Below are 13,889 nucleotides of genomic sequence, written 5' to 3' on the forward strand. Positions count from 1 at the left end.
TGGTTGTAACATTTACTTCTGCCGGTTGCAGCTTGCTAGTCGTAGGTTGAAGCTGCCTGCCATCACCGGCCACAAGTTCGCCGTCGTTCGATGCAAACATGTCAGTCCACCCCGCTGAAACATTTTTGTAGCCTCTCATAGCTTTTCCGAAGCACGGTTGTAGCTTCCTGATCTCCAACTGCATCCATTTGTCGTCGCCGGCCACAAAACTGCACAGCCACCGATTGTAGCAAATATCGACGCTGGTTGTAGCAAAAATGCGATGCAGTTGTAGCAAAAATCAGTTGTGGTTCCAGCTCGCTTGTTGGTTGAAGTAAAAACTAACAATGGTTCCAGCTTTTGCGTTGGTCGATTGTATCAAAAAAAGGACTGGTTCCAGCTTCGCTGTCTGCTCCTCGGTGATGCAACCATAGGACTAGGAGGAGGGCAGTTCCAGCAGAGGAGGATGGTGGCGCTCGCCGGAGCAGTGCCGACGAAGCCAGCCTAGGAAATCTTGGGGTGGTTGCTGGCCATGGCGACGACGACGCAAGCAGCCTCGCCGGTCTAGCTTGGTTGCTGGCCATGGCACGAAGGAGAGGAAAGAAGCGATGCAGGTGGACGAGCTCTCGAAGGGATAAAATTTCTGTGGACTAGCAGCGCTGGGATAAAGACGTGCGTGAGACCCATGTCCACGTCAACGTCACGCGCGTGCAGCGGACCGGCGCAAAAGTTCCGCCGGCACACCGATTGTAAACGTTTCCCAAGAGAAAAACGAGTTATGGCACTAGTAGGAAATCTGCTGCGATGCATTCGCTGTCAAACGCATCCTACGGGGCGAAAACCTACTATCCCCGTGCATATCCACTAAAAGACCGGCAAAATCAAACCAACATTAGCAACAAGCCAACAAAGCAGAAGAGCAGCTCCAGAAACACAGAGCTACAGACCGGAAATACAGCACTTTACCGAGATACAGTATGCTGCCAAAACAAGGGGTAGCCGACGGACTTGCGCGCCGGGGGTGCAACCAGTCATCTACTCCAGCATATCATCTGGGACTAGACAGCTGCACAGCTGAAAGTAGAGTATCAGCCGGCTTGAAAGCACTCGGATGGAGCCGGTCCACAACATGCGAGGACGTCGGCGGCTGTGGCACATCACAGACGCCTTCAAGCATCTGGACAACTTTCGACATGGAAGGTCTCCGGGAGAAATCCTGCTGAACGCACCACAGAGCAACCCTGATAGCTATCTCCACCCGGCCATCTCCATCGTCGTACGCCAACTTGGCATCGACGATATTGCGAAGATCGCCTTCCTCCAGCTTCTTGAAAGCGAAGGGTGGGAAATGGGCCTTCTCCGAGGCTTCCAAGGGGTCGAAGCTCCTCCTTCCGCTGATTATCTCGAGCAGGACTATCCCGTAGCTGTACACGTCGCTCTTATCTGAGATGGCGCAGTTAGTGATCCACTAGGGCGCAACATAGCCCCGTGTGCCTCTGAGCCTGGTGAAAACATGGCTTTGCTCCCTGCTCATCAGCTTGGCAAGCCCAAAGTCAGCTACCTTTGCATGGAAGTTGTCATCAAGTAGAACGTTCTCAGGCTTGATGTCACAATGTATAATCTTGGACTCGCAGTCCTGATGGAGGTACGCCAGCCCCTTTGCTGTTCCAAGTGCAATGTGAAACCTTGTATCCCAGTCTAGAAGGGGACCATCCACTGTACTACTGAAAATCCACCTGTTTAGAGACCCCTTGGCCATGTACTCGTACGCAAGAAGCCTTTGTGCCCCCTCGACACAAAAGCCTCGGAGTTTAACTAGATGGACATGGTGGATGTTTCCAATTGTAGTCATCTCAGAGCGGAATTCTTTCTCCCCTTGGCCTAGGCCCTCCAGCTTCTTTACAGCAATGCTACTCCCATCTGGGAGTGTTCCGAGATACACGGATCCAAATCCTCCCTGACCAAGCTTGTCAGCGAAGTTGTTTGTAGCACCTCGGAGCTCCGTGTAAGTAAACCGCATTGGTGCTCCAGATATCGTCTGTAGAAACCCATCGTCTTGTTCTTGTGAGGGTGAAGGTTGCCTCCAACGATGACGATAAATGCTGAAGCCAACATAAACAAGGACCCCTATACAACCAACAGTACGACCACAATGACAACAGTAATGACGGTGTGCCTCCCACCGCCACTCCCAACTTTAGATACCTTGATGAAAGATACAGAAGCAGGTTCCCTTCTATCTTTCTCGCGCAAACTACCGATCTGGTTGAAAAGGAAGCAATTGCCTGAAGTTTGCTCAAAGAACATGGCAATGCACGAGCAATTGCTCATGCATCTGTCCTTGCATCCTGTGATGTTTGTTCTAGCCAAGGGCGGGGTGAACCTAGTGCCAATATACCCAACTCCACTATCGACTTGAGCTAGCTGAAAGTCCTCTTTTGAGTTACATGGTGATATGAGACCGGGGTTGCAGTTTGGAAAGGTGCCAAGTGCTGACGGGCACTGGCATCCTGCTCCACTAATGCAAACGCTGCACTCGGCTGGCATGTCACATGAGTCCTCCGGGATTGGGGTTGGGAGAGCAGTCGTGTTTGTGTCATAGGTAGTCTGTAGGATGTAGAAGGAAAGGGATCCATCCTCGCCGAGGACAGCAATCAACGTGTCATTGGCATCACCCTGCTGCGCAATGACAAGCTCTGATAGAAGAGACCCTGATTTATCATAGAAGCACCACGAAGCTGAACTGAGGTTTGAAGAGTAAATGGCTCCATCCATGTTCACGATCAACCTTGTATCCTGCAGCGCAGACCAGTAAGGTTGGGGGTTCTGGAAGCCTGCGTACAACCTCATGTCCCCTGATGTGATCCCAAGTGTATAACTAATGTTGTGTGTGCTGGACTGCCTCACAAGTGTCATCCCATCAGTGAAGCTCTGGCCAGACACAAGTGTGTTCGCTGGATAGCTGAAACTCTGCCATACAAGAGAAGAGCCGTCTTTGCCGAGCACTATAAGATTGCCAGAGTCCAGCAGCCGAATAGAGGCGCCCTTGCCGGAGAGATTGGCAGTCCAGATGGTGGAGCCTTGAGACCACAGGTAGGCATTACCATCCTTGTCGAACACAAAGGTATCCATACTAGAAACAGGAGAGTTAGCATTGGCAGTCCAGATGACAGTATAGGAGGGTAGGTGCACCACTGAGAGAAGATAGGAGGAGTTGCTCGCTGATGCACTACTGGACACAAAGCCCAAGCCATATACAGTGCCATTGGACACCAGAAAAATTGCATTATTATGGATGTAATCATTTTCGGAGGCACTGAACCCTGGCAGGAGAACTTGTTTCTGAACACTGCCGCTGCATATTATCCAGAGGTTGGCTATCACAAGCATCCGCAGCAAAACGAAGCCTGTTGAACAACTTATTCATATTAGATGCAGGCATGCAGTAACACAAACATCTAGCACTCCACCAAGGTTATTTCCAGATTGATGCATGTTTGAACTGCATAACTTAGCACTGGAAAGTTCATAGTAATACCTCTCATTAGAGCATGTTGTTGTCTAGCAGCCGCAACATCCCCTGAGGCGATGAGAAGGGAGGCCACCATGATGCACATCTGGAACATGGTTTTGGACGCAATGTTCATGAGAGAATATTGCTGTTCATACATGTGGTGATGGGGAGGAGCAAGGCTAGGCTTGAGATATCATATGTATGGAGTGGCAATCCTCTGCCACAATGTTACCGGTCATGCATCTGGTTTCTGGAGTCGGTCAATGGGAGCTGGCAGCTCTTTTTGGAAATTTGTACCAAGTCGTAATCAAGCTAGCCTGCCCCTACAGACCATGGTGACTCAAATACATTCAAAGAATGGTCCCTATCTTGACTCAGGTTATGTGGCATAGATGGCATGTGGACCCACTGTGAAAGAAAAAGGAATAAAAATGGAGATGAGATGGGGAAAAATAAAAAATAAAAGTCACATTTTGCTGAGATGTGCCCTTATCAGAAATTCAGTTGGACACCCGAGCACGCATGCTGCTGGTATCTGCACCAACCAGTTCCACGGAACTGACACTGTATTCCGTTCTGTATTATCAGTTTCCTTGTGCATTTTCATATGACCATGGCCCACGGTTGGCACATGCCCATTAATTGTTGGGGATGTCCTTATGGCATGCCATGGATGACAATCAGAGTGCTTCGATACAATGGACGTACATTTTTTTTTATAAATGAGAGTTTGTTAATTATGAGTGCCCAGTCACTATTAGAATTCAGATTTCCTAGAGTGCGATCATTTTCTAGATGAATGGCTTTGCAGCACAACTTTAAATGCCAAATCAGTCAAGATCGATACAAGGTGTTGATAAAATCCTAATTACAAAAACATATCCTCAACGCTGCTGCAGATCAAAAATTTCACCCGGAGCCTGAAGGGGTCAAGGGGTGGAGCCAAACCGAGGGGGGAGCGATACCCATTGGTGTAGTCAGCGGTCACGTACACCAGGTTGAGCTTTAGCTCGGCTCATGACTATCTTACAATGAACATTCACTAGCCCATGGGCCCTAGCTAGCTGTGAGGAAGATGGTTTGTCATGACCGGGTTGAAGCCTCTACTAAATCTGGATCAAAGAGAGGAAGACGTTGCTGGAGGACCCCCATGCCAACCAGGTGTCTAGCCAAACACCGTCAGCGTATGGACAGCTGGTGAAAGATTTTTCATTTTCTTTTTGAGCTAGGATGAAAGTTCATCTTGGCTCCAAATAAATAGGTAACATGAAAAGGAGGCGAGTTAATGAAGACTTTTATTCCTATAGGTTTTGGTCATAGTGGCCACTTTGAGTATAGACAAGTCATACCTGAAGCCATCAGGCCCCACGTGTCCTTGCAGAGCATGCCACGGCCTGCCCTCCCCTCCTGCGCGCAAGTTCCCGCAAGGCGCTCCCCTGCCCGGCTGGATCCCCCTCGCTTAGCACCGAGGCCACCGGAGCACGATCAGCCTAATTTTCTTGACACATCAATCGCTCAAGTGATTAAGAGCTAGCATCAGATTCGTGGACATCTAGCACAGAGTAGCAGCATAAGTGAAAATCAAGAACTAGTTTGGCTGGTGACAAACCTGTGTCTTCTGCATAGCAGATCCATTGGTTGCTGCAGTAGAAAACCAACACGATAAAAACTGTGTGCCGCTGAGGTGTGATGTTGGGTCATATACCAGAACCTACACACATGTACAATAGACAAAAGATCCAAGAACTGCAAACTAAATGACAGCAAACTTTGTATTTCTTGAACAAAAAAAATATCTTATAAGAGATGTCACATGACAACAGCATGTTCATTACACTATCTGTAATACACTCATAGAGTATTACAAATAGCCTGATTTTGAAAACGAAAGCCCTCAATTTTCATTAACCAGTCCAGCAAACAAAATTAGCTATTATCTTTAATGTTCCATCACCTAAAGATATACAGACGCTATTTGTCATATGCCTTATAGAATCCTACTGCCAACCTTAAACACAGTCATGCAGCCCCATATCACCTACAGGTGTGCGCACATTTAAGTAGAGAACAAGACTTATAACATGCCAGGAAATACAGACTTATAACATGCCAAAAGCAAAGAGGGCAGGCTATAATTAGGTCAAGCAGAATGTAGGAAGTTAACTGTTGACTGAAATGAGGCCTTCCGTTTCACAATATGAAAAGAATGAGATCAAGAAAACTTAAAAGCAGCAAGATTTGAATCAATAAATGAATTCAGAGTCAGTTTGATAGATGACACTGAACAATGCTATAGACATGTGCATGACATTATAATGGTTCAGTGCATTAAAAATGTTATCATACATTATGTCATCATCCGCACTGGAAAAAGATTACCATTTACTGGTTCCTGCTCAGTTCATTAGTGCTTCACAGAAGAACAAATCCATGCAGTAACAGGCAAGCAGAAATCCAGTGATCCATTTTGCATTGAAAAGGTCCTAGGAGCAGCATATACACTCATAGAGTAGTTATGTTTGCAATAATCTTGTCTGGACTCCAAGGGATGCGGCATTTGGTTTTGATCTGCATCGTAGGTTGGCCTCATCCACTTGCACACAAGCAGAAAATAACATGTATCCAACTAGAATCTCAGATTGTTCGCCTTACAAGGCGAGAAAAGAAAAATGGATTCTCTTGTAATTCCTCCCCTCACTCGCAGGGCAGGTTTCATGTTCTCGGGAGTTAGGGAGGTCTTAATTTCTCCTCACATGTCCTTTTATTTTCAGCAGCCTTGTGGTGGTTCGCTGTTGGCTAGCCTACTTTTACAATTGCCTTTGCAAAGGTACAATAAGTGCAATATGTAGAGTATACTCCATCCGTCCCATAATATAAGACTTTATTACATCCAATAGCCACCTTCTCCTTCTTTACCTTCGCCTATCCTTCAGCCCCCTTTAGCTTTTCACCCATCAAACACAAAACATCTAACTGCAAGATCAGGTATTACGGGAACTATGTCTTTACTTTGATGACTCTTCTCACCAACATCATAAACGTATCCGCAGAGGGGATTAGCTTCTCGCTCTGTGCAGTCATCCTGTCATATAACCGAAGTGCGCTCTTAGTGTTGCCCTTCTCACAGTAACTGCTGATCAGCATATCGCCTATGTCACTAGTCGGAGCCAGCGATTTCCTTTCCATCACGGACACAAATTTCTCAGCTTCCTTTGGATTCCCACACCGGCACAGGCCACTGATCAGGGAGGTAAAAACTTCGATGCCATGGTTAAGTCCCCTGTGCTCCATCTCATAATAAATCTTGACAACACCTTCCGCATCACCAACCTTGCCGTACCCATCAATGAGCTTACGGTATGTATCCTGACCAGGAATAGTTCCTTTGTCGATCATTGCCGTCACCAACTCGTTCGCCTTGCCGACCTGTCCAGCACCACACATCGCCTCTAAGATCTCATTGCAAGTCCCAATGTCCGGCACAAGGCCTTCATGGAGCATCTTGTCAAAGTACTCCGACCCCTCATCTGTCCTCTCATGTCTAAAACACCCGGTGACTAGGTGACTGTATGTAGCATCATACGGCTTCAACCCCCTGGACAGCATTTCTTGCAGCAACCGCATGGCCTCACTGACATTGCCTTCACGGCAATGTACTCCGATGAGGCAAGTATACACAAATGGGTTCAGGCGACAGCCTCGTCGGACCATGTCGTCCCACTGCTCTTGTGCCGACTCCAGATCACCAGTACGACAGTGGGCATGCACCATCAGCGAGTAAGCAACGCCATCGAACACCATGTTCCTCTGCAGCATCCTCCTGAGGAGCAAGATCCCTTCCTCGGTCCTCCCCTCCTCGAAGATCCACAGCGCTAGCGCGACGTGCGCCACGACGCCCGGCGCGCACTTCTTGCCGTGGATCCTCTCCACGAGGGCCGCCATCCTGGCAAGTGCGCCCTCCCGGCTCAGCACGCCGACGACAAGCTCGATGGTGGCCTGGCTGGCGTACACCCGCTTGAGCGTCATTAGCTCGAACACCTCCCAGGCGACCCGGAACCGGCCGGTGCGCTGCGCCGCGTGCAGCACGGCGTTGAAGGCGGAGAGGGAGGGGAGCACGCGGCGGAGCGCCAGGTACCGGCAGGCCTCGAGGGCCTCCTCCGGGAGGCGGAGCTGCGCGTAGGCGTGCACCAGGAGGTGGAGGCCGCGGGTGGTCGCGGCGGTGCCGCTGTCCTCGTAGGCCGCGAAGAAGGCGTCCAGGAAGTGCGAAGCGGGCGAGGAGGAGTGCCTGGTGATGGCGGACTGGAGGAGGACGGAGGCGTGGCTGATGAGGGCCGCGCGGGCGAGGAGGTGGACGAGGAGGCAGTAGGAGCGGAGCGAGTGGGGGGACGGCGACGAGGCGGCGGCGGACCAGTGGAAGAAGCTGTGCGCGTTCTTGGCGATGGTCTCGGCGGAGGAGGGGCTGGGGTTCCTGGCGAGGGAGAGGAGCACGGCGTCGACGTGCCCCTCGGGCGCCGCGGCGGCGGGGAACGAGGCGGAGAGCGCCTCCCAGGTCACCCTCGGGCTGCTCGCGAGGTAGTGGGAGACCTGCTGGGGCGTCGTTGCGGCGGCCGCGGGCACGGCGGACGCGGCACCGCGGCAGGGGAACGGGGCGCCGCCGCGCCGCGCGAGCATGCGGCCGCCGGACTTGGCTGCGTTCATGTGGCCATCGATTCAAACACCACCGAGGTAGACGGACCTCGTCGGTGACGAAGCAGCACCTATTGGGGCTCGGAAGATCTCGTCCACCGTCCGATCAAGTAAATGGACGACGCAGATGACAAACGTCAAACAGTATGCTATAAACATAAAATCCACAGTATCAAATAAGCTCACAGTATAAGTAGTTTCAGTTAACTTTACATTCAGAGTCCAATTCAAAAGGCAACAATAAAATTTATTATTTATTTCGTGTTCGTAATTAATGTTTATGTTCAATGATATAACTGCAGTGGTTCTCGAGTCTGCAATAACCACGAGGTTCAGAGAAAACTCATATGCACATATGAAATAATAAACGGTAAATAGATTTCTAGTCTCGCCTCTAAGGCTAGCTCAAATATTGAATGATGCTTTCATTTTTCTGAATCATGAGCATAAGTTAAATGTAACGAGGATGCCGGCAACTTTGATGGCATATTGTTAAAAAATCACTTGTGTTGAAGTGACCAAAATTGTGTGTCATGCTAAGTCTTTCATCATAAGTTTATAGTTTATAGCAAAGAAAAGTTAACATTTGCATAATTTCTTAGACCATTAGAGTATTGATACATTCACACCGAATGATGTACTTTGAGGTCATTAAACATCACATAGGGTGGTCATAACGGCAACTTACAAGTGCATCAAAAAAGTACTCCCTCCGTCCCGAAATAAGTGTCTTTATCTTAGTACAACTTTGTACTAGAGTTAGTACAAAGTTGAGACAGTTATTTTCGGATGGAGGGAGTATGACAAAATACTTGATACCTCAAGACTAAGATTTGCTCCGCCAACATTGAAGAGATATTCTTAGGGCCCTGTTAATGTGACGGTATTCAAGAGATATTCTTAGGGCCCTCTTAATGTGACGGTATTCATCATCGTACAGACATAGTGTGACTTGCTCATGACGATGCCAGAACACGAGAACGATAAAGAAAAAAGAACAAAACTGATAACGAGAAAATTCACACAGTGATTATGTTGTTGATTCACTGGAATGCCAATATATCTCACCTTGGATTTTCTAAAGTATCACGAAGCAAAAGTAAATCACACATGGTAACTGTAGGAAAGGGGTTGCATGTCCATCAGGCACCTCAATTTATTTTTGGCTGGATCAGGAATAAGCGGCCAAATCTTCTTCTTACTCCTCCAACCATTTTGTATTCACCATCTTCATCTTCAGCCTAACCACCTGCCACTACAGGAATCAGGCACTTTGCCGTCCGCCGTGGCTGATGGCGAAGGCATGCCTGGCGAACAGCAAAGGCCTTAATTTATCGTCCGTCAGCAGACGGCAAACAAGTCCGGCTGAATAGGTTATGGCGAAGGGCTCTTTGCCGTCTGCTGGCAGACGGCAAAAATGATATGGTCTTTGCCGTCTGCCAGCCCACAGCAAAGGACTTGGACGACACACGTGGCAGCTTATGGCCGTTAGGGGGTTAACGGTGCGCTTTGCCGTCAGCTGGCGGACGTCAAAGACCATTTCATCTTTGCCGCCAGCCAGTGGACGACAAAGTAACCAAATAGGCCAGCCCCCCAGGTTGCACAGGTAGCTGCCACGTGGCAGCTTTGCCGTCTACTGGTTGATGGCAAATCTCTTTGTCGTCTGCCAATGGACGACAAAGAGCCTGTATAGCCCCTGTTTTTTCTTAGATTCATTCAGTTTCAACACACAAGTTTGAACACACAAATTTCACAGCTGACATATCCAACACACAAGTTTCATCATATATACACACGTAACCAACACATAGTTCCATCCATACATATTACAATAGTTTCACATTGTTCATCCAACACCTATCCATCCATATAACAAGTTCCACATTGTTAATCGATACAAAATAAAAGCAGAAAGGGAAAATAAGCACTCCATCCATGCAAGCTTCCGTGAAGTAAATGAAATCTGCAAAATGGGAAACAAGAAAGTTAGAAGAAGAATACTAGAAGAAGAAGAAGAAGACTAGAAGAAGAAGTAAGCATACTTGGGTAAAATGGAGCTAACCTAGCTAATTATGCCATTTTGAGTGAACTAAGCATATTATGCCATTTTTTATATAAAGCAGCTAAGTATAGGTCTTTATTGAGCTAACCTAGGTAACTAAGCATATTAGAGCTAACTTAGGTCATTTTGGAGAAGAAGAAGAAGAAGAAGAAGAAGAAGAAGGTTTTGAAGGAAATATGCCCTAGAGGCAATAATAAAGTTATTATTTATTTCCTTATTTCATGATAAATGTTTATTATTCATGCTAGAATTGTATTAACCGGAAACTTAGTACATGTGTGAATACATAGACAAAACATAGTGTCCCTAGTATGCCTCTACTTGACTAGCTCGTTAATCAAAGATGGTTAAGTTTCCTAACCATAGACATGTGTTGTCATTTGATGAACGAGATCACATCATTAGGAGAATGATGTGATGGACATGACCCATCCGTTAGCTTAGCATTATGATTGTTGCAGTTTCATTGCTACTGCTTTCTTCATGACTTATACATGTTCCTCAGACTATGAGATTATGCAACTCCCGGATACCGGAGGAACACTTTGTGTGCTATCAAACGTCATAACGTAAATGGGTGATTATAAAGATGCTCTACAGGTGTCTCCGTAGGTGTTTGTTGGGTTGGCATAGATCAAGATTACGATTTGTCACTCCATGTTTCGGAGAGGTATCTCTGGGCCCTCTCGGTAATGCTCATCACTATAAGCCTTGCAAGCATTGTGACTAATGAGTTAGTTGCGGGATGAGCTCAATGTGACTAAGTAGTTAGTCACGGGATCATGCATTACAGAACGAGTAAAGAGACTTGCCGGTAACGAGATTGAACTAGGTATGATGATACCAACGATCGAATCTCGGGCAACTAACATACAGATGACAAAGGGAATAACGTATGTTGTTATGCGATTTGACCAATAAAGATCTTCGTAGAATATGTAGGAGCCAATACGAGCATCCAAGTTTCGCTATTGGTTATTGACCGGAGATGTGTCTCGGTCATGTCTACATAGTTCTCGAACCCGTAGGGTCCGCACGCTTAACGTTCGATGATGACTTGTATTATGAGTTATGTGTTTTGATGACCGAAGTTTGTTCGGAGTTCTGGATGAGATCACAGACATGACGAGGAGTCTTGAAATGACCGAGACGTAAAGATTGATATATTGGACGACTTTATTCGGACACCAGAAGTGTTCTGGAGAAGTTTCGGATAAAACTGGAGTGTTGGAGGGTTACCGGACCCCCCGGGGGAACTAATGGGCCACATGGGCCTTAGTGGAGAGAGAGAGGGGCAGCCAGGGCAGGCCGCGCCCCCTCCCCCTTGGGTCCGAATTGGACTAGGGAAGGGGGGCGACGCCCCACTTTCCTTTTTCCTCTCCCTCTCCTTCCTTCCCCCTCTCTCCCTCTTGGTGGAATCCTACTAGGACTAGTAGTCCTAGTAGGACTCCCCTTGTGGGGCGCACCCTGGAGGGCTAGCTGGCCTCCCCCTTGCTCCTTTATATATGGGGCAGGGGGCACCCTAGAACACACAAGTTGATCTTTTAGCCGTGTGTGGTGCCCCCTCCACAGTTACACACCTCGGGCATATCGTCGTAGTGCTTAGGTGAAGCCCTGCGCCGGCAACTTTATCATCAGCGCCGCCATGCCGTCATGCTGACAAAACTCTCCCTCGGCCTCAACTGGATCAATAGTACGAGGGACGTCATCGAGCTGAACGTGTGCTGAACGCGGAGGTGCCGTACGTTTGGTACTTGGATCGGTTGGATCGCGAAGACGTTTGACTACATCAACCGCGTTAACTAATGCTTCCACTTTTGGTCTACAAGGGTACGTGGACACACTCTCCCCTCTCGTTGCTATGCATCACATAGATAGATCTTGCGTGATTGTATGATTTTTTTTTTGAAATTACCACGTTCCCCAACAGTGGCATCCAAGCCAGGTCTACGCATAGATGTTATATGCACGAGTAGAACACAAAGAGTTGTGGGCGATAATAGTCATCCTGCTTACCACCAACGTCTTACTTTGATTCGGCGGTATTGTTGGATGAAGCGGCCCGGACCGACATTACATGACCGCGTTCATGAGACTGGTTCTACCGACGTGCTTTTGCACAAAGGTGGCTGGCGGGTGTCTGTTTCTCCAACTTTAGTTGACTCGAGTTTGACTACGGTCGGTCCTTGTTGAAGGTTAAAACAACACACTTGATGAAAAATCATTGTGGTTTTGATGCGTAGGTAAGAATGGTTCTTTGCAGAAGCCCGTAGCAGCCACGTAAAACTTGCAACAACAAAGTAGAGGACGTCTAACTTGTTTTTGCAGGGCTTGCTGTGATGTGATATGGTCAAGGCATGATGTGATATAAATTGTTGTATGAGATGATCATGTTTTGTAACAAAGTTATCGGCAACTGGCAGGAGCCATATGGTTGTCACTTTATTGTATGCAATGCAATCGCCATGTAATTGTTTTACTTTATCAGTAAGCGGTAGCGATAGTCGTAGTAACAATAGTTGGCGAGACGACAACGATGCTACGATGGAGATCAAGGTGTCGCGCCGGTAACAATGGAGATCATGATGATGCTTCGGTGATGGATCATGAGCACAAGATGATGATGGCCATATCATGTCACATATTTTGATTGCATGTGATGTTTATCTTTTATGCATCTTATTTTTCTTAGTACGGCGATAGCATTATAAGACAATTCCTTACTAAATTTCAAGGTACAAGTGTTCTCCCTGAGTATGCACTATTGCTATAGTTCGTTGTGCTGAGACACCACGCGATGATCGGGTGTGATAAGCTCTGCATTCACATACAATGGGTGCAAGCCAGTTTTGCACACGCAGAATACTCGGGTTAAACTTGACAAGCCTAGCATATGCAGATATGGCCTCGGAACACTGAGACCGAAAGGTCGAACGTGAATCATATAGTAGATATGATCAACATAGTGATGTTCACCATTGAAAATTACTCCATCTCACGTGATGATCGGACATGGTTTAGTTGATTTGGATCATGTGATCATTTAGATGACTAGAGGGATGTCTATCTAAGTGTGAGTTCTTAAGTAATATGATTAATTGTACTTTAATTTATCATGAACTTAGTCCTGATAATATCTTTCAAATCATGATGTAGATCAATAGCTCGTGTTATAGCTTCCCTGTGTTTTTTGTATGTTCCTAGAGAAAACTAAGTTGAAAGATGATAGTAGCAATGATGCGGACTGGGTCCATGATCTGAGGTTTATCGTCATTGCTGCACAGAAGAATTATGTTCTTGATGCACCGCTAGGTGACAGACCTATTACAGGAGCATATGCAAACATTATGAACGTTGGGCTAGCTCAATATGATGACTACTTGATAGTTTAGTGCACCATGCTTTACGACTTAGAACCGGGACTTCAAAAATGTTTTGAACGCTACGGAGCATATGAGATGTTCCAAGAGCTGAAATTGGTATTTCAGACACATGCCCGTGTCAAGAGGTACGATATCTTAAACAAGTACTTCGCCTAAAAGATGGAGGAGAATTGCTCAACTAGTGAGCATGTGCTCAGAATGTCTGGGTACTACAATCACTTGAATCAAATGGGAGTTAATCTTCCAGATAAGATAGTAATTGACA

The 13,889-nt window shown here is 47.1% G+C and overlaps 2 protein-coding genes across 2 annotated transcripts; both read right to left on the reverse strand.

Annotated features, from left to right (window-relative positions):
• Window positions 1–923: 923 nt before the first annotated feature.
• Window positions 924–2,174, reverse strand: LOC119274913 (G-type lectin S-receptor-like serine/threonine-protein kinase SD2-5). The gene has a single exon (XM_037555672.1). It carries the CDS (start codon window positions 1,997–1,999, stop codon window positions 1,448–1,450), a length of 552 nt encoding a protein of 183 aa, XP_037411569.1. The 5' UTR covers window positions 2,000–2,174; the 3' UTR covers window positions 924–1,447.
• On the reverse strand, window positions 2,174–8,191 carry LOC119274912 (pentatricopeptide repeat-containing protein At1g66345, mitochondrial-like). The gene is made up of 5 exons (XM_037555671.1): window positions 5,873–8,191; window positions 5,103–5,204; window positions 4,843–4,991; window positions 3,518–3,901; window positions 2,174–3,386 (listed from the first exon to the last, which is right to left on the reverse strand). The coding sequence occupies exon 1, from the start codon at window positions 8,189–8,191 to the stop codon at window positions 6,491–6,493; it is 1,701 nt and encodes a 566-aa protein (XP_037411568.1). The 3' UTR covers window positions 2,174–3,386; window positions 3,518–3,901; window positions 4,843–4,991; window positions 5,103–5,204; window positions 5,873–6,490.
• Between the last annotated feature and the right edge of the window lie 5,698 nt (window positions 8,192–13,889).

This window comes from Triticum dicoccoides, chromosome 3B, assembly GCF_002162155.2.
Source record: "Triticum dicoccoides isolate Atlit2015 ecotype Zavitan chromosome 3B, WEW_v2.0, whole genome shotgun sequence".
Lineage (NCBI taxonomy): Eukaryota > Viridiplantae > Streptophyta > Magnoliopsida > Poales > Poaceae > Triticum > Triticum dicoccoides.

Bases quoted from the DNA above. Each gene is read 5' to 3' on its own strand.
- LOC119274913 (XM_037555672.1), bottom strand. From the start codon at position 1,999: ATGCGGTTTACTTACACGGAGCTCCGAGGTGCTACAAACAACTTCGCT.
- LOC119274912 (XM_037555671.1), bottom strand. From the start codon at position 8,191: ATGAACGCAGCCAAGTCCGGCGGCCGCATGCTCGCGCGGCGCGGCGGC.